Source organism: Petromyzon marinus, chromosome 3 (assembly GCF_048934315.1).
Source record: "Petromyzon marinus isolate PM22_M1 ecotype Great Lakes invasive population chromosome 3, UKy_Petmar_22M1.pri1.0, whole genome shotgun sequence".
Lineage (NCBI taxonomy): Eukaryota > Metazoa > Chordata > Hyperoartia > Petromyzontiformes > Petromyzontidae > Petromyzon > Petromyzon marinus.
In genome coordinates, this window is record NC_133669.1 from 25,518,952 (window position 1) to 25,539,169 (window position 20,218).

The 20,218-nt window shown below is 49.0% G+C and overlaps 1 protein-coding gene across 7 annotated transcripts in view; it reads right to left on the reverse strand.

The window, feature by feature from the left end:
- The window catches only part of LOC116957907 (netrin-1-like), a 111,563-nt gene that overhangs the window by 16,740 nt on the left and 74,605 nt on the right, over window positions 1–20,218 (reverse strand). For all 7 annotated transcript variants that reach the window (XM_032980393.2, XM_032980415.2, XM_032980400.2 and 4 more), the window contains 2 exons: window positions 15,736–15,885; window positions 13,765–13,815 (listed from right to left, as the gene is read on the reverse strand). In XM_032980393.2, coding sequence (XP_032836284.2) covers window positions 13,765–13,815; window positions 15,736–15,885 — 201 coding nt within the window. The remainder of the gene's footprint in view (window positions 1–13,764; window positions 13,816–15,735; window positions 15,886–20,218) is intronic.

Consider the following 20,218-nt stretch of genomic DNA (forward strand, 5'->3'; position numbering starts at 1 on the left):
ACAAGGCGAGACTTTAAACGTAAACATTGCCATTTCATCTAAATTGCACTGCCGTGGAAACAGAGACCGGGCAAAATCAACTCTGCGCGGTTTTGTTTTTTGTTCTTTAAGGAGGGAAGGATGAAGGGGAAGAAAGTGCCAGAAGCGAGAGGTTTTTTTTTCTTTACTTTCAGGGTCCAATGAACCATCCAAGCCCCTCGGGGCTCAGCGATTCTAAATCCTTTTTTTTTCCCTGAGGCAGTGAATTCTCCTTTTAATCCTAAACCCCCCGGAAGTGAAAGTGCCATCGTTTTATCAGCGCCTCATTCTCCTCTTTGTCGGCCTGATTGACGCGAGAGCCTCTGTCCTCTCGCTCGCCAGCTCCCCTCCGAGGGCGCCCATTTTCAAAGGCAGAGCCGGTTGGGTCTCTGATTTCCTGCCTAATCTTTCCGTCCCCAGCTGGAGACAATTTGCGTCTGGTGATAAGAACAAATTGCTGGATTGCTTGCTGCGAGCCCGCGGCAGCCTGGATCCATTGCTTTATCGGGCGCTGGCACGTGAGCAGCGGAATGATTTCCTGCTCGGTAACACGACTCGCGCTATGAAGTGGCTGCGAAGGGAAATGACTCTGACCGATTTTAAACCCTGGCGAATAGGGCTTTTTAGGTAACTCTTCTGTCTCTGTCTCTCACGTCCACGTGAAATGGGACGAGGGGCACAACGGCCACCCCGCGTGTTCGACCGCGCGCAGCTATCGGGGCCGCTGATTCGAGGGGTCGGCTGAGAGAGGTGGGAGCGCGGTGCGGGTGAGGAGACACGAAACTGCACACGTACGGGACAGCGAACACAAATATCCACGCCGAGGCTTGTCTGGGTATTTGTCCGCATCTGTGTTCGAGTGGCGGGGATTGCTTCGTCATGAGATCTGGTGCCGGCGTCGCATAACTTTGATAGACCTCGTACAGACTTAGAAATATGCCTGCGTTTGTTCTGCAGTGGAAACGGCGTGGCAACACTCGGCCCAATTCACACCGTGTAAGTCTCCATGACATCCAAATGAGACTCATCCCGGCCTGCCGAGTTCTCATCTGGTTAAACAATGAGAGACTTAACGCTTATTCCATAAACATCCCGATGTTCACGCTATATGCCTGTGCTGCATTGTAGCAATTCGGGCAGATCATTGAAGTACACAAACAGAGGAAGCCCGTCTCGACGTTATTCAGGGGCGTCAGCATGGCCCAGCTGGAGCGCGTTCACCGGCTGCCACGGAGGTTCACGATTCAACCCGGCAGGCCGCCCCGATTAATACTGGGCGTGTAGTAACCCATGAAATACGGTGCCCCCATCTGCTTTGCAGTTGATGTTAAAGATCCCGTGATACAATTCCAAAAATTTGGGAGACCAAACCCCCCCCCCCCATAGCAATCACCGACCACCACTCTGAAAACATGGCAGGACCCCTCCTGCAAAAAAGAGTTTCGAGACTCAGTGAGGTCCTCCTGGTTGAACAAGTGAAGTAATACGAATAACACCATCATGATAATAATGACACCCCTCCCGAGTGAGCGGCGAGCACAGCGCGACGAGCCTCGCGGTCGTAATCAACTACCGCCGCACACCGCACGCTGCTGCTGCTGCATTTACATTCAAACTTAATTTATCCCCAACAAATGTGCCCCCCTTCTCTCCCTCCCAGTGCTCCCCGCCCGTCCGTCCCGTTCAACGGGCGGCCTGTCTAGACGTCCGTCTGTGCTTCCGTTCCGGTGCTCACAATGGGGACGCTTACCCATGCAATTGGCCCGAGCCAGCGCTCAGCTCACAATTACAAGCGGAGTGATCGTCAACGCAGAGACGTATGTTGCTTGCGAATGTTATAGGCGTCGCAGTCGATCGAGAGAGGGGTGAAGCGACACCCACGTCCCGGAACCAGTGGTCATCGTCCCCGCTAACCATGACACGTCCTGCGCAACTCCAATTTCTTTTCGCAACAGCTTAACGTGACGCCTCTGACTTGCGTATGTTCTCCAACCCGCGTGTTCTGCTTCCCGTCTCTCGGTGTAATCATACCCCAGGTGTGCACTGCTCCACACGTCTCACAGCCCTTTCAGCTTACACCCCACAGTCACTGGCAGTGAACGCGTTTCTGATCCACACGCAAGGTACGTGCACTGGCTCAAACAGCATGGGATACAATTAAGCAGCGGCGCAGTGGTTTGGGCACTTTGCAACGGACTCGGGCCTGAGTTCGATTCTCGGCTGTGGCTAACAACGTTGGAGTGCGATGTCTGACGAGGTCCTGGTGATCACCCTTCACCAACCTGAATTAGACAGCGTGATGAAGTCTAGTCAAACAACCTCCATGACCGAAAGCCACAAGGATCTCTTCATCCAGGAGTGGACAAAGGTCTCTAAACTATTTGTTATTTTAATGAAATTGGTCAAGTGCTGATAAAAAAAAAACATGTCATGAAAACTATACTTTTACCGTGATCGTTACATAATGATATGAACACAATTCTTCATGCGCTGTGGATGGCGGCAGAGTGGTAGAGTACACGGCTTGTCATCTATAGCTTGTGAGGTCCAATCATAATCACACATGAACTACGGGGTTAATAAAACAAGTAGTTGTCCTATAGATGAACTAACCCCTTGCCATAGGAATTTGCAATTTCCCACACTGGCTCAGCACTGTAAACAGAAACAGCCATCACCCGAGCTTAATGCCATGGGGACATCACTTTGACTTTTCATTTAGAATTCTAGATCGCCGAGTGCATTACCACCAAGGGAGAGGTTTCGTCAAAATCTCCCGGGCGGCAGCTGAAACACGTGCTGCACTATCAGGCGCGTGAGGGGTGAGCGCCGATTCCGCTAACACGCGGGAGGGGGGGGGGCCTGCACACACGGCAGTGGCCGCGCGTGGCGTTGACCGCCGCACTTGCGGAATCATCCACGGTTGAGCCACGGCTGGATGAAGGCCTCCTCAAGCAGGGCCCATCTCTCGCCATCTCTGGCTGCTGCGTCCGAGCCGATCTCATCTCTCCATACCACGCTGATGTCAACGTTCTGGGCACTGTGAACTAGGGCTTACCGATTAATCGATTTCAAATCAAAATTTGACAAAACGCGATTCACAAATCGCAAAGGCTGCGATTTTTTGCGATTTGAAAAGTCATATTACTTTCTTATTGTAATTTTTTTTATTATAACTTTATTTATTTAACTTCACAATTGTTCTATTCTTTGGGTCTTTTGGTGAATTCCTGCAGTCACGAAAGCTTTGTCAATTGTTCTATGTTTGATTGTTCTATTTCAATTAAAACATTTTAATAAATACATGTTGAAAGCAATTAATATTTTAAGTTCTCATCCTTGCATTAGAATATATAGAGCAGTTAATATTTTGATGATATCATGTGGTAATGCTCCATCACATGTTTTAAATCTATTACACAGTGAATATTGATTGAACTGAAGCTTGACTTTAAAAAAATGTAATTGAAAATCAAATCGCAATATCTGTCAGAAAAATCGTAATTAGATATTTTCCCCAAATTGTTCAGCCGTACTGTGAACTGAGCTGTAGGTATTAGGGTCTCCCTTGGCAGAGAACTAACGTCTGTCAACGGCCTCTCATCTGGTCAAATAGCTGGATAGAATTGCATTTGTACTCGTTGTAAATTATCAATGTTTACTAGTGACATGATAAATGGGAAGGCAACTCGCCTCCATCGCACATCCATCCCTCCAAATAAAATATATTATTTTTAAAACATATCATCAGCCACACGGCCTCTATAATTACAGCAGCATTGGTTCAGCACAAATCATCTGAGCACAGAATTTAAATTTTTACACAGTTGCTGAGCACAGGGCCCAAAGGCTATAAACGTAAAGCAGCTTACAACAAATCAAGGTTGTCGTGACAAAATAAAGAATCAAGCCACGTCTTCTTCCCATATCCATCTCTCTCCATAAAAAAAAAGTATTTCTTACACAACCCGTTACCGGTCCAAAGTTGTAACCGAGTCTAACACATCTCGTGAATTGAACAAAGTTGTTACTGTACGCACTTGGGGAAGAGAGACGACGGGAGAAAGGAATTCCAAAGCGGAGCGGTGCGAGGGAAGAAACAGAAAGATAAGTGCGGTGAGTTGCAGTGCGGTGATCTGCATTGCGGTGAGCTGCAGTGCGTGAGTGTCTGGGAGTCCGAATCCTCAGCATTGGTGGCAGGAATCAACGAGTGAATTTCACGGGAACAGAAACCATGGAAGTAGCAATAGAAGAGTGATAAGGAGACGACTGAGTGCGGTGAATTAGTGAGCGATGGACAATGAATCAATCTGACTGCGCCTACACTCTATTGTCTAAGCCTGCCCGTGCCTCTCAAATCAGAGATCAGGAACTTAATTAGCAGCCCTCGTGTACTGAACAATTACACTCCGGCCACACCGTCCACGATTTCAAGGCATCGCGAAACACTTGATCGGGCGTGCCCGCGCGACAGGAAACACCGCCACCTGTTTGGTGTTAACGTCGTTAACAAGAGAGGAGGAAAATCTCCTTTAGTTGGCGTAATATTTGAAACGGCGTTAATGAGCCGGCGGGAGGCCACGCGCTGCCGCACCTCGCGCCCGTGGTGGGCAGCGCGCGGCAGCCTCGCGGTCAGCCAGCGGTTAAACCGAGATTAACCGCGCCAGGATGTGGCCAGTGCAATATCTGACCTTTGCTACCGCGGGTCGAATTTGCCCACACATGCACTCCACTCAGCGGCAGATTTATTGCCGTCAGCCGTCCGAGGTTCTATCTGATGACAGCCTCCATATTTGTGCCGCGATAATAACGATGGTATACAACAATAGTTTACAACGATGTTATACAATAGCATACAAATACAATAGCAATGCGCAGCCAACTTTGCCAATCCAATGCATGCTTCACCACAATGGTCAACTCAGGCCGGCGGTTCATGGCACAGTCCACATGGCACCACCACCACAAGTCAATTCGTGTTCGTGTACGTTAGAACTCGTGTATGTGTTTCCCCTCCTATCGCACGTGGATTGGCTGCATGCACACTGGCAAAGAAACTGAAGCATACGCTGAAAAGTGTGTAAAGAATCGAGATGACGCTGGGAGACAGAAAGAGGAACGTGGATTGGAGAACAATCGCAAGTTAGAGACATTGTTGGCTGTACAGGAATTAAAGTAGACTTGGGCAAGACGTGTCCGGGCGAGAAGGATCATGGTCAAGTATCATGACTGAGTAGCGGCCAAAGGAGGGAACACGCCCACGGAGATGGAGTCATGAGATCAGCTCGTGTTGCAGGAGCTATATGGAGGAGCTATATATCGCAGAACCATGAGAGATGGCGATCGCTTGGCAAGGCATTAATCCAGCAGTGGATGGATGATGATGGGTGCTAAGCAGAACATTTTCCCTATGAGTCAGACCTCCTCGTGAGAGTAATTGACAAGTCACGCCTTCTTTGAGCCAGGCACGGCTCAGAAACAAAGTTGGTGGAGAAATTCTGTTAATTCCGATTGACCGAGCCTGCCTCTGGCGCAGGGCCAGCAATCACAGCTGCCGTCCGAAAAAATCACTTCTCTGGAGCTATTGCCATCATTCACATTATGCCCACAGGTGTGAGACCAACTATGAGTGGACACCGATTCCTATTGCATTTGTGCGGTTGCCAGTGGCTTTGCAAATATCGCTAACATTTTTCCATGAGCATAGCTCAGCGGACAAATGTTTGCTTTGTAAGCAATTTGGATTTTTTAAATTGAAAGTCAACTGAAACCCAAGGTCCCCCTTGGACGAAAAGTATTGTAGGAAATACATTTATTGGCATATCTGTGCGGCAATGAGCAGGCAGGGTAAACCACGCAGTTAGTGTCAGGACAAGCAGCCATCAGGCTGGCCATTGCCTCGCGGATTGTGACATCAACAGTCTGCACACGCAAACGAGCGGTTTGGAATGCGTTTTGAGCACCGAATTTAATAATGAAAAGTTAAATAGCAATGTCCCCAGAGAGGAAAGTGTTAAATCAGTGCACGTACCGCGACATGCTATGACTTACGGTTCACAAACACGGTCGAAAAATACAAAACTCAACTTGAAAATTGTGCAAAGCAGCACAGATAGACGCACTCTTGGATTTACATGGAGAGACGGAAAGATGAGCCCATAGACCAGAGAACAAACGCAGATCAATGACATCATCCAAACGCTTAAGAAAAGTGAGTGGGCTTGGGAAGGACACGGCTAGAAGGGACGATGGGCAATGGTCAAGAATAATAGCGGATCAGAGAGGCCGTCCACCTCGGAGATGGAGTGTTGAATCGCAAGATCGTGAGAGGTGGCGGTGACTGGGGGAGACCCTTCATCCACCAGTAGATTGAACATGGCTGATGGTGATGAAGCTAACTGAAACACCCATGGAGGCTGTTTAGGATCTGATAAACCGTTCTACTTGGCAATGAAAGTCATTCCCCTATCTGATTGAATTCTCTTCTGGTTTGGAATAATAAAACATAGATAAAATACACTTACGCATGCAAAAACACACCCATAATTTGAAAATGACAATTTATTTTCTCGTTTAAAGAAAATCCCTATGCATTCATCATCATAGGACGCGTGACCTTGTTTGTGTAAACGACCATTGCGCCTCAGAAGAAGTATTTTATAATTGCCTTTTCTTAAAATTACTCCCCGTTGGCAAATCACACGCTTTCCAAAATAAATAAAACACAAGTGACAACTTCTACCGACGGCCACTTTCATTCAACTTCAGCGTCGTGTTTCTGCTCTGCGACTGTCGAGGGTAACTGTGGAGTCTCTGTTTGGAATTGGGTTACCGGTCGTTCTCATCGCCACTCGCGTTCACTTGGGATAGAATATTATCTTACTTTGGGTGGGAATCTTATCTCCTCGGTAATTTAACAGAGCTATTTACTTAATGCCGTAGGGAGGGGAAAAATATGTATTTGCATCAGGTACTCAAAAGGCATTCGATTTAGTAGAATTCACAATTGTTATGATAACGCTCGGTTACCTAGGGAGGATTCGGTGAGTCTCAAGACCCTTTTTCAGGAGGGTCCTGCCAAGTGTATTTTCAGTAGGGGGGCGCTATTGCTGCCGTCTATGTCAACCCAAATTAATAATTTGCAGGTAATATTTTGCATTGCGGATGCCTGGAAGGAGCCATTTCCCAAAACGTTACCTATTGTACAACACTAAATTAATGCCCGCAGTGTTGTTGACGTATGTGTTGAGTTTTTCTTTTGTTATTTATTTTCTTTTAGTAGCCTGGTAACTGCGTGTGTGGCAGGAAGAGTTTGCAAATTGCCGTCACGCCACGTAATTACGCACTTCTATGAGCAGTCACCATCACCCACGCCGGGTTTGATAAATGTCCAATAGGACCCGGAATGTTAACAACTTTGCGCTCTTTCAGAAATTTTAAAATTACAAACTTCAAATGTTGGCACAGTACATGACCTGCTTCTGTTATGATTTCACGTTTTAAGCGGAATAGTTGTGTTGCTAGATGTTGCTTGAGTATACCTGGAAGGCATTTGCCAACCACAAAAGCATGCTATATTCTTACGGTGGAAGTTTTTTGTTTTTAAAGAACTAAGTCCTCAATGAACCCTTTTTCCTAAAAGGCACCACCTGGCCTAGCTGTGCAGAGCCGTGGTTTACAAACAGCAAAGCGCTAAATGTAATTTTGTACATTCTTCCAAAGTATCATAATTTTAACAGGTGGCTCGGCGGTAAAGCGAGCAGTTTGCAGCCGGAAGGTTGCGAGTTCAAATCCTGGTAGGGGGTGACTCAAACCATTGTATCTCCGGCGGTCAATCAAATTTGTACCACTTTATGTAGGAAGATTTAATAACGGCTGTCATACAAATACAGAATTCCCACCACTGCACTGCAGGGCTGTACACAGATGAGCACAAATACCTCAATACTCACTTGAACAGAAAATCATTTCCATTTTGAGTGCTCACGAAGTAATGGCAATGGCCTTGATGAGCCGCTCGAGTGGTAAAAAAAACACAGTCGAGATGCTTGGAACGTCTCCTCTGGTTCAGCGTCCCCTGCGCATTCTCGCCACGCTTTGCCTGCTTCTATTCCCGCGACCATAGGGCAGCGCGGGACGCAACAGCGGCAGCGTGGGGCAGCGTGGGGCAGCGTGGGGCAGCAGAAGAGCGGGAAACGCCTGGAAACGAGCAAACGTCCCCAAGCCCATTAGCGGCCCAGCGTCCATCATTCATCAGAAGCTGGCGCACTTGGTACGAATTGACATTTTTACAATTTGTCCGTTGGTCTGGCAAAAAAGAAGAAATGCACAGGATCACAAGAAAGGAATCTTGCGATCATCACGCAATACTGAGAGCCTCGGGCAATTCACTCGTGAGGGAGGTGGCACGGGAGGGGAGGGGGGGGGCAGACTCTGGCTTTTTAACACCTGCTCCTTTCAGTGAGGGCGACTCTTGGAAATGTCAGCATTGAGCCACTTCACAAGACTCCCCTCCCACAAGCAACCGCTTCGACAATGGAGCTTTCTTCATCGCTTAGCTCTCATTCACACGCACGCGAGTACACACAGACACACACACGCACACACACACACACGTGCACACACACACAATAACAGCACAAAGACAAATAACCCTCGAATAGCCGACACGGACTGTTGGGGCAATTGCGGTTAGCGAGCACCTATGAGAGCGCAGGAGTTTGGGTGTGGCAAGGACCACGTCGGCCCACCTTGGCCTTTCCAGTGGTGATGTTTCACACACCGTGCCGATTACTCATTGAAGGATGCGTCGACATAAGGGAGAGCTCAGGACCGGTTCATATATTCGCCGCTGATGTTGCCTATGAGCAGGAAACACTCGCGCAGCCAGGTTCATAGGGCAGTGGAGTGCGAACCCCAGCGCGACCCTACAAAGACAAAGATCCTCCGTATAGCCTTAACAGACTGTTGGGGCAAGTGCCGTTAGTGAGCACCTATAAAGGCCGGAACGGCACACGAGGGGGTGGGTGGCTAGCACCACGCCTGACCGCCTTTGTCTCCCCAGTGGCGATGTTTTACACACCGCACCAGGTACTCATTTGAGGCTGAGTCGAAATATGGGAGGCCCAGGACCGGTTCAGTTAATTGTCACTGCGTGTTGGCCGTGTGCGGGAATCGAACCCAGGTCGCCGGGTTCATAGCACAGCATAGCGCTAACCGCTGCACTACCGCTCCCCACACACACTCTCGCGTGCACATATGCACTCGAGCACACACAAGCCCGAGGATTGTACACACAAACGAGTATGTGTACACACTCCCACGTAATTCACTCTCACGCACGTCCTCACAAACACGCAGGACGGACTAAAATACCTAACGCGGACATTCACAACGAGTTTACAGGAAATGCTCCGAATCTACGAATGTTGAAGCAGGGCGGTTTTCAGGTTCACGCTGGGGACACTCGTTTGGATCTGGATGTCGGGAAGGCATCGGGAGTCTCTCTCTCTCTTCGTACCACCATTGCCAAATCGAGGCTTTGCCCTGAACGACGTCACGCCCCCATCAGAGGCAACAACACACATCCACTCATTCTCAGCGATGGTTTTAATCTACTCTTGAAAACGTGCACCTGTAATTTTTTTACATTAAGAAATGATTGCATATCTTGTGAAAATTTAATCCCTGGGAAAACGTAAATCTGAAGAACAAAGACGCGACTTTACTACTCGGACGCCAAGTAGGAAGCGTCGAGGAATCTGATGAGCTTTAAAATCTATTTTTCACAGATGTCCAACAGGAGTGGCAGGTATCGCCACCGCAAGTGATTCGCCACGGGTACCAACGCTCTCCGGCTGCTGCCAAAGTCAGTACAGCGACGACGCCTGTTAAATATATATTTGTATTTATTTCAAGACGCATTCGGAGCAAAGAAAAGCAGTGGTTTAGTAACGTTGCGTTAATCTTGCGAGAGTCATGTCAATAACTCGTGGGTGGTCGTTAGAGCAAAGCGCAGCGGAAACCGACCATACGTTCAGGACGCTTTGGCATCATCGGTGGCGCGGAATCTCTGACATCAACTCCCGCCGCCAAACCTTGCACTCGGCTACGTGCTTTAAAACTCCCATTCGCAGCGTATGATGCGTCTTGATATTGCCCGGCTGCATTTGCAGCCGGCAATTATTTTTTTTTCCACCTGATCGTCAGATTGCTTGTGTTGTGATCGAAACGTCGTATTTTTTTCGTTTATTTTATTTATTTCCCGAAAGACCCAAAGAATATGAATTCCTGCAGTCACGAAAGCTTTAAGTCAAAATTTAGCATTTGCATAATTTATGAAAATAGAACAATGATGCCAATTTATGCACATTTATAAATGTACATTGGGTCATTCCATGTGAACTCAATCAGAACTTCCCACCTCTGGATGTTGATTTTTCTGATAGTTGTCGAGTGCAAGATTCCGATCAGGTATGAAAGCAGGTCAAAATATTTGTGCTCAGCGATGACTATTTACTTACCGTTGTATAATCAGTCCCTGTAAATTCCATTGAGATGGATCATCTCGTTTGCAAGGGTGTCAGAGTGTTGATTGACACACACACACAGCACACACACGTGATGTGTGTCTGCCCACACAGTGAGGGGCGGCCATGCCATCCACCAACTCTAACAACTCCTGTATCGAGAATTCTCTGGCAAGTAAATATAAATTAGCTGCATATCATCACTGCAGGGCATCCTGTAAAATTGTCGGGATCTCTCGTTTTTCATGGGATTGTATCTGCTCATTCCATGGCTAAGTAAAATATTCCCAGTCTAGGGGAAGATCGCTGCACATATTCCTAGCTTCACCTATGGCATGCTGCAACTTACACATTAGCCATGATAATAATAATAAAAACACAGTTCAGAGACACATTGTGTCCTCAGGGTACACGATAACACATAAAAAATAAACCTACTGCAAATCACAGTGCTTGTAAGTGCTCCTGATGCTTCAAGCCCCACGCAGTTGTACACTCTCAAATCCAAATTTGCCTCTATCTGTTTTACAAATCATCAAAGTGAGCGGACCGCGTTTCAACCGACAACAGCAGCGTAGGAAACTGAAACGGTTTTGTTCTGGAGAGAAATAAGTGTCCCCTGATGTTATCCGTTCGCTGCGTCCGTCCATTCAAGACAGAGAGGGAGAGAGAGAGAGAGGGAAGAGAAAGAGAGAGAGAAACATTGTGTCTGACATGTCCCAGCAGGGTGGTTTTCAACAACGAGCAGAACCGCGAGGATCTCGACGCAAATCAGACTCGGTTCCGGGCACGCACCAAGACGCTCGCTCGCTCGCTAGCTCGCACGCACGCTGGGAAGAGAGCACTATTCGGGGATCACCTTTCATTTAATTTAATGTTGCACGTCGTTCATTAGCCGGGAAGAGTAGGCCAAGTGTCCCATAGCGGGGCTCCCCAGAGCTCCCTCGAGTGGAGGCAGTGCGGCCAGCAGCAGCGTCAGTCGAGAGACGCAGCACTGCACCTGAACCTCTCCTACGGATCCAGTACTCAGCTCGTCAAGCCATACCAATCGCTCAACCGGTTACACCACCATATGCCTACTGCCTCTCTGTCAATCCACTGCTGGATGACGGTCTCCCTACACCGTGTCGGTCACGGGGTTATTTGACCATACTTCACCACCCTGATCAGTACAGTTTTGGTGAAGAGACCAGAATGGGTTCGGATACTGCTCGCCACTGATCGTTACGAGCCTGGGCCAGCAATCGAACTCAGGTCGCCGGGGTCATAACGCGGTGAGCTAACCGCTGTACCACCGCTCCACTCCCCCCACCCCGAACAGAGATAGTATCGGTATTTTAACGACATGATGGCACGGCGTGGTTTGCGGTGTCTGAAATAAGATGTAACAGATCGAAATCGAGAGCTAATTTAAAGAAAAACAAGAGGCAGCAGCAGGAGGAAGGGTGTGCAGGGTGGGCGGCGGGGGGGGGGGTAATCGGGGGAGGGGGGGGGACCACGAGGCCTGGACCCACTGCAACACCTCCTGCTGAAGTTAAAGTACGCACTATAAGTAATAAACGTCCAAAATACAGGTTGTTTTTTGGGTTAGATCGCGTAAATATATAAATGTGTCGTTAAAACCCACCACCACCCGACACAGCCAACTAGTAAGGGTTGTCACGTAAACAGAACGTGGCCAATTCGTCACTAGTACAGCACACTGGTGTGTTGGAGAGCCAAGCCACAACATTTACAATCTGAGTACGACGTTTCGCCAGTAATTACAACTAGCTTCATCAGGCAACAGCAGCCAGATTAGTAACGAATTGGCATGTTCTGTTTACGTGACAAATCCTGACTAAATGGCTGTGTCGGATGATGGCGGGTTTAACTACACATATATTTATACGATCTAATCCAAAAAAACCTGTATTATGGATGTTATTGGTCGCGAAATCCTACGTGTTAAACTGAGCAATAAACGACCGCTATTGGATCCGTTTGCTTCGGAGCATTTCACATCCCAAACAGGCACAGACATTGTTCTCTGTTTAGTCAAAGTGCCCACCGACCGTCATCCATATAGAGAGACACACTGGCCGATGAGCACGGTTGGTCATGTACGGTGCGAAAGAAGTCCAACATAAATACGTTCGAACGTTGCGATTAAAGCATTTACGAAGACATTACCGGCACGCTTATCTGGCCTCTTAATTCCACGTTTAAACCGTTCCCATTTCGGACGTGCCCTGACATTCCTGTGCTGTGTCCCATGGGCCAACGTGCAAATTGTCCTTTGCACGTGGAGGCTCCTCGCACGCGGAACAACGCCGTGTCGCTCTCGTGCCTCACAACGTCAGGACACGCGGCCTGGACAGCTCTTACCAAACCCTGCGTTAGGCCTCAACCTTTGGAGTCTTTGTTTTCACCATCAAAGCGATTCCCTCCTCTCAGACGAACATTGAGTCGGTACTCATCTGCCACTTAAGAGCTCTGAGCCACTTTCCTTTGGCGGGGATCGTGTTTCTTTCTAGCACAGCCACTGTTGACTTCTACACAAAGTGGTGCTAATTTTATCGACCCCAGAGGGATGATTGCCCCTCGGTGTGGGTTGTGAACTGGACACGGGCCGCCCCTTGCGCGTTGGAACGAAGCTGCTCTGGCCGATGCACAGCCTTGGCCTACTTGGCTCGCGATTTTATCCAACGGCTCTTACCGGTGCGGGCCAAGGGTGCCTACCGCACCTGATGCACCACTTGCTCCTGATTGCAAAACGATGCCGGCTTTTTTGGCACGCAGCCTGAGAGTGCGCAGCGTGTACGCAGTGTTCCTGGTTTTGTCGTGTACCTTACACTCAACAATAATCGTTCACGGGCCAGTTCAATCCCTGGCTTGGGTGGGGGAGGGGATTGATTCAGCCCATTAGCCCTCTGGAGCCAATGAAACGAGCACCACTTTGTGGGGGAAGATGGACAGTGGCTGTCCTATGGCGGTGGAGGAATCAACGAGCGAAGTTCATGGGAACGGTAACCGTGGAAGAGTGATAATGAGACGACTGACCCCTGTTGCAGTGATTCCAAAAGTTCTGTATCATCAATCACCCTGACTGCTGTACATCAAGAGCAATGGGATAGGAACAATGTGCGCCGCACACCAGGTGGACAGCAGTGTTCCCACTTCGTTTGTCCATGTCTGGTGCCAGTTGCCGTGCGTTGGTTGGCCCTGTTGCGCTCACCTGTGGAGTCGATGCTGACCGTGGGACTCGTGGGCGGAACCACGGGGATCTCTGCAGCAGAGGGACGCACGCAGACGCACGCAGACGTCAGCGTCAGCACCGTGGGCATGAGCCCCGGTTGCCGTCCGCTGGCCCAGGCGATGTTTACACATATCAGGGGGGCCAGCGATGTCTACTTCACTAAACACTCATCATCACCGCGCAAAAAACGACATTGACACACGAGGTTTTTTTTTGCTTACATATTTGTACATATTTTATCACGAAAGTCCATTCACCAAAGGAAATGAGGAATTGTATTTCCTGTACAGATTACGGTCTCCCAGTCATGGGGGTTGTTTGGCTATACTTCACGCTGGCCATTGCTGGCACATCCCTCGGTTTCGTAGCGCAATGCGCGAACTGAGGTGCCACTGTTCCACCATGGAATGCATTTAAGCGTCCCAGTTATGAACCATCACCTCCGAGCACTGCTCAGCGCGAGACACAACCCAGCAGATCGTCTCGGCGGGAAGGTCAGCACGGACGGGCCGGATGTCCACCACACAGCGGATTAATTCACAACGCGTCCACACGCCCCAACTGAGGCCCATGCCACGGTGACCCAGCGCTGTGGTGTTGCGGCTCAGGTGAGATCGTGGGCCTTGGGAATTGTTTACATTTACCCACTCGTTGCTGATTGCACAACATCCCACCGTCATTTAGAATGAGCCACACGGAATTTAGTCTTTTTTTTATTAAAGCGACGACGTGTCCCATTACTACCCCATGTATGTTGAACTTATTTTGCACCGGACGTATCGGAAGTGCGGAGCCCTCGATGCATACTATACCCATGTGTGCGTTACAAACTTTGAGTCTTGCAATGAGTTTTGCAATTTGTACGAATAAGGTTATGTAATACAACAAAAATGATAATTATTATATGAAGTATGCCTTGGTTTCAAGTGGTCCTCTGGCCTTGCACTTTAAAGCTGCTATTGTAAAAAAACGCATGAGTGATTTCAAGTAGTTTTTTTTATTCCAAGAGAAAATAAGAAAAGAATTAAAAAAAACCCTTATATATTGGGGCTTTGCACCATTGGGGATTAAAGAGAGATGTGGGTTTCTGTCTGTGAATGTCAATCCATGACAGATCTTGTTTTGCTTGGCACGCAAACAGATACTAAAGTCCTTTAATCAGCAGAAGAAGAAGAAAAAGCGTCCTGCAGGACAAGCCGACGAAGTGAGCCTCAATAACTCCTGCTTCCCCCATGGGATTGGGAGGCGACTCTCCCACTAAAAGTTCGGATGAACGATGACTAGGGCGACCGTCCTGAGCACCGCTCACCACTCACAGGACCTCCAATGTGAGACCCTCCAGAGACGCCAAGAATGTGACATCAGAATGAGACAATGTGGGGTTCTGTTGTTATCATCATACGATATGTATCTATATTATTCCCTGTAAGTTTGAAGAACATAGCCGATGATGTTTTGTAGAAGTTTCTTGTAAAACTGGTGGAAACATCCTAAGTCATGAAACCTACCGCTGTTGCTAAGAAATTGCATTGCACCGTGAACTGGTATCGGTATTGCTGTGTTGACCTCGATTGCTGTATGCTACGCAGTTTTGATAATAGACCGCGGCTGCCTGACAAACGTCTCTGAAATTAAACGCACTCTGCTAAGGACCCAGTGACCCGAGTTTGATTCCCACTCACGGCAAACACCAGTGATGATTATCTGAACTGGTCCTGGGCCTAACCCTAGGTCGACTCAGCTTTAAATGAGTACATTGTGCGATGTGTGAACATTGCCACTGGGGAGACAAAGGCGGCCGGGAGTGGTGCTGGTAACGCACCCCCTTCAAAAGGTGCTCACTAACAGCACTTACCCCAACAGTCTGTTAAGGCAATACAGGGGATCTTTGTCTCTTTATGTTTGTGCACGTGCATGTGTGCGTTTGCGTGTGCGCGCGTGTGCACGTACTTATGCAGGGCGCGATGTGCGAGCGGCTCTGCTGGAAGCCCTTGGCACAGCGGTTGCACGTGTTCCCCGTGACGCCGTCCTTGCAGGGGCACTGCCCCGTCGTCTGGTTGCACGTCTTGCCCGCCGCGCCAACCGGGTGGCAGTCACACGCTGCGCATCCCGCCGGCACGGGCGTGCACGGACAAACGTTCAAAGCGAACACAAACCAGACGCAAATTAAGCACAAACCAAACACAAGCGGGACACAAACACAACGCTTCCGTGCCGGCGTTGCTCTCAGCTACGCGTGATTCGCAGCGGTGGAGCGAACGGTGGAGCGAGCGGTGGAACAAGCTGTGGCCCAGCGGTGGAGCGAGCAGTGGAGTGAGCGGTGGAGCGAGCAGTGGAGCGAGCGGTGGAGCGAGCAGTGGCCCAGTGGTGGAGCATGCGGTGGAGCGTGCGGTGGAGCGAGCTGTGGCCCCAACGGTGGAGCGAGCGGTGGAGCAAGCGGTGGAGCGAGCGGTGGAGCATGCGGTGGAGCGAGCTGTGGCCCAGCGGTGGAGCGAGCAGTGGAGCGAGTGGTGGAGTAAACGATGGAGCGAGCGGTGGAGCGAGCAGTGGAGCAAACGATGGAGCGAGCTGTGGCCCAGTGGTGGAGCGAGCGGTGGCCCAGCGGTGGAGCGAGCAGTGGGGCGAGCGGTAGAGCTAGCCTCTCTCTCCACCTCTGATCTTATCAAGGCACATTTCAAATAGTTCAAACAACACTGGCTTGTGGCGTTTCACACATTCAACAGAAGGTTACATTTCATAAAATTACTGTTCAATGACAGTGAACTAAATGTCTAAATCAGGTTATTTATAGACACTGCAAAGTACAGATCGCCACGATAGACACGCACGCACACCACAATGTGTATTCTTAAAGCAGCTTGAACCCATAAATGTGAAAGCAATGCTCGTGAATATGGCCGTGGACATCTAATCTGCTTACACAATTGCATGATTATTGAGTTACAGTCACGAAAGACACATCTCAGGACCTAATGTGCGCATAAAGCACCTCAACACTCGCCAGCCGATACGTTGAAGGGGACACATTGAATGAGTTACCACCCCAATTCATCGTTGTTTGCCAATTGAGGCATCGTGATTTAATCGCCTTGGCAACTCCCTAAAATGTTTCAAAAGCAACTTAGAAACAAAGTGGCTGCAGAGCGGGTTAAAAAAAAAAACAACAACAACAACATAGTGTCCCTCTCTCCGTTTTTCTCTCCATCTCCCTCTCTCCATCTCCCTCTCACCATCTCCCTCTCTCCATCTCCCTATCCGGGCTCGAGAGCGTGGCGTGAACGAGCGGCAGCCTGGAGACCGCTCCTCCACACGACTAAAAGCACACGACTAAAGCCCATACAAAATGGAAAAGTTCAGCCGGTGGTGGTTTGAGATATAAGCAAAAGTTGCAGGTTATTTAATAAAGGGTACTTTGTGATTTTTATCTCCGAATTGCTGAGCTGAGCCGAGCTGAGCATTCTCATGAAATGTTGCTCGCTGCACGAGGGACGGTATTCGGGAACGAGGAAGGAGATCGCAGGCTCCACTCAATTTTCAGTTGAATATTTTAAAAAAATGTCCCCTTGCCAAAATGAGTAATAGCCAAGAGTGCGAGTAACCAAAACCCTTCACAAGTAATAAGCGTATAAACTAACATGGTGCGTGCATTTGTACAAGCATTTCACGTCATCTGCGTGTGAATAAAATCCAACAGATTCGAAAAGTCGCGATAATGGAAGCCACCTGCTTGTACTGCACAAGTATTACAACAAAATCCAAACAAGGGGGAATCCACGCAAACAAAGCCACTGCCAGCGTGCATAGCACTTTGGAGTAGAACGCCGCTCCGTCAAGCATGCGTGGAGTCACGCAATCACAATAAAATAGCCGTCCCCTTCCCGTACACGTCTCTCCACAGCCCTCGCCGAGTGCATTTTGTCAGCAGAATTGATTCGATTCAAGCAAAACTCTGGAGTGATTTCGACATGCAGCGTCTCATCAGCAGAGCCAGGCACGTCCAAACCAAATGCTGGTGAACTTCCCGATGCTTACAGGCAAGGATCCTCTCAAATAAAAAAAGGGAATTGACGATACAGATGAAATAAACGTCTAATTATAATCCTCATTCATAAATTTGGTATGTGATTGGCTGTAATAGTGGCTTAGACTGAGACAGCCGAGAACGGAATGCGGAAGGCCTTCCAAAGAGTCCTGAACTATATCTGCGAGCGCCCTGCCACCCAGCTGTTCTCCCCAGCTGTTCTCTCCAGCTGTTCTCCCCAGCTGTTCTCGCCAGCTGTTCTCCCCAGCTGTTCTCGCCAGCTGTTCTCCCCAGCTGTTCTCGCCAGCTGTTCTCCCCAGCTGTTCTCGCCAGCTGTTCTCCCCAGCTGTTCTCCCCAGCTGTTCTCCCCAGCTGTTCTCCCCAGCTGTTCTCCCCAGCTGTTCTCGCCAGCTGTTCTCCCCAGCTGTTCTCCCCAGCTGTTCTCCCCAGCTGTTCTCCACAGCTGTTCTCCCCAGCTGTTCTCCCCAGCTGTTCTCCCCAGCTGTTCTCCCCAGCTGTTCTCCCCAGCTGTTCTCTCCAGCTGTTCTCCCCAGCTGTTCTCCCCAGCTGTTCTCCCCAGCTGTTCTCCCCAGCTGTTCTCCCCAGCTGTTCTCCCCAGCTGTTCTCCCCAGCTGTTCTCGCCAGCTGTTCTCGCCAGCTGTTCTCCCCAGCTGTTCTCGCCAGCTGTTCTCCCCAGCTGTTCTCCCCAGCTGTTCTCCCCAGCTGTTCTCCCCAGCTGTTCTCTCCAGCTGTTCTCCCCAGCTGTTCTCCCCAGCTGTTCTCCCCAGCTGTTCTCCCCAGCTGTTCTCCCCAGCTGTTCTCCCCAGCTGTTCTCCCCAGCTGTTCTCCCCAGCTGTTTTCCCCAGCTGTTCTCCCCAGCTGTTCTCCCCAGCTGTTTTCCCCAGCTGTTCTCCCCAGCTGTTCTCTCCAGCTGTTCTCCCCAGCTGTTCTCCCCAGCTGTTTTCCCCAGCTGTTCTCTCCAGCGCTGCTTTTGGGCAGACGTGTTTGGAGTAGGGAAACATCCATATTAGTTTGGAAATAAAATATCAAGCTTTACAAAACAATTAACCTGGTGTACATTTTAACAAATGTTTCACGACATTATTCAATTATACAGAGCAAGCCACCCAAACTTCTCTGGAACCAAATCCAGTTTGTTGAAAAAATATCCGCAAGTGAATTCTGCCCTCTCTGCTTTCCCTCTGTCCACGGGGGATGCGAGCTGCTGGAACGCGCGCCACAGATCTGGCAAGGAGGAAAGTTGCCAGATCTGAAGGGTTTCCAGTGCCGGGCTCTCGACAGCCCTCTTGGACATCCTTCCATCAGATAATCCCGCAAATCCAGTGTGCTTAGCTCCCTCTGAGAACTCCTCAGGGCCATCCCCCCCCCCCCCCCCACCGCTTCCCAAAGGCTCTGGCTACCCTGTCATGAGTCACGTCTACTGCAGAGACGCCTTCTCAAGACGTTTGCATCTGTTTTAGGCAGGCATCCTATTTATATATTATGAATAATTAAATAAATATGTATTGCTTCCCCGTCCAATTGCCATGAAAAAGCCGACTTGTTGTGCACCTGTACAGATTAGCGTTGGGAATTTGAGTGGCGTGTAGTGATTGGGTTATTACTGAAAATGTTAAACAAATCTTTATAAAATTTAATCATGGTTTTACGTCTTAGCTCAATATAAATTTGGTGTTCTCTTAAACGTATATGCTAAAAGTGTGACGGCATATGTAGAGAGCTATCATCAGATCGCTGTGTCCGAAACAACGCGAGCAGAACGGAGGCAGACTGAGTGTGTATGGTCGTGCAATCATTTCCAACAAAAATATTCATTGCAGATAGCGTCACGCCAAAATTGTCACTCAATAAAATGTGTCCTTCTTAACAACACACAATTTGAGTGTCAACATAATTATTCAGGGGCACAGATTCATCATCACTTTTCCATCACTCCTACCACGGTTACTGTCCCCATGAACTTCGCTCATTGATTTGTCTACCCATGTTCAGGAATCAGATTACCAGACACTGACTGTTTCATCTCATCCTGCACAATGCAGCTCACAACAGCCCACTCAGTCACCCACTAAGCCACTCACTCACCCACTCATTAACTCACTCACCCAAAGACTCACCCATATACCAACACACTCATCCACCTCACTCACTCACCCACTCACTCCCCACATTGCAGGTCACCTCACTTCTTCCTCTTCCCATGCACCGCTCCACTCCTGAATTCCCTCCTCCCATCGTCTCTCTTCCCAAGCTCGTACAATAATAATATTAACCTCGCTCAATTCAAGAAACACATTAACTCATCTATTAAATAACTTTCATAGTGCCATTGGTTGCTGGCCCCTTGACGTTTTGAGTCTTTGGGCTGCCTCTGTGCTCAGCCAATCTGTT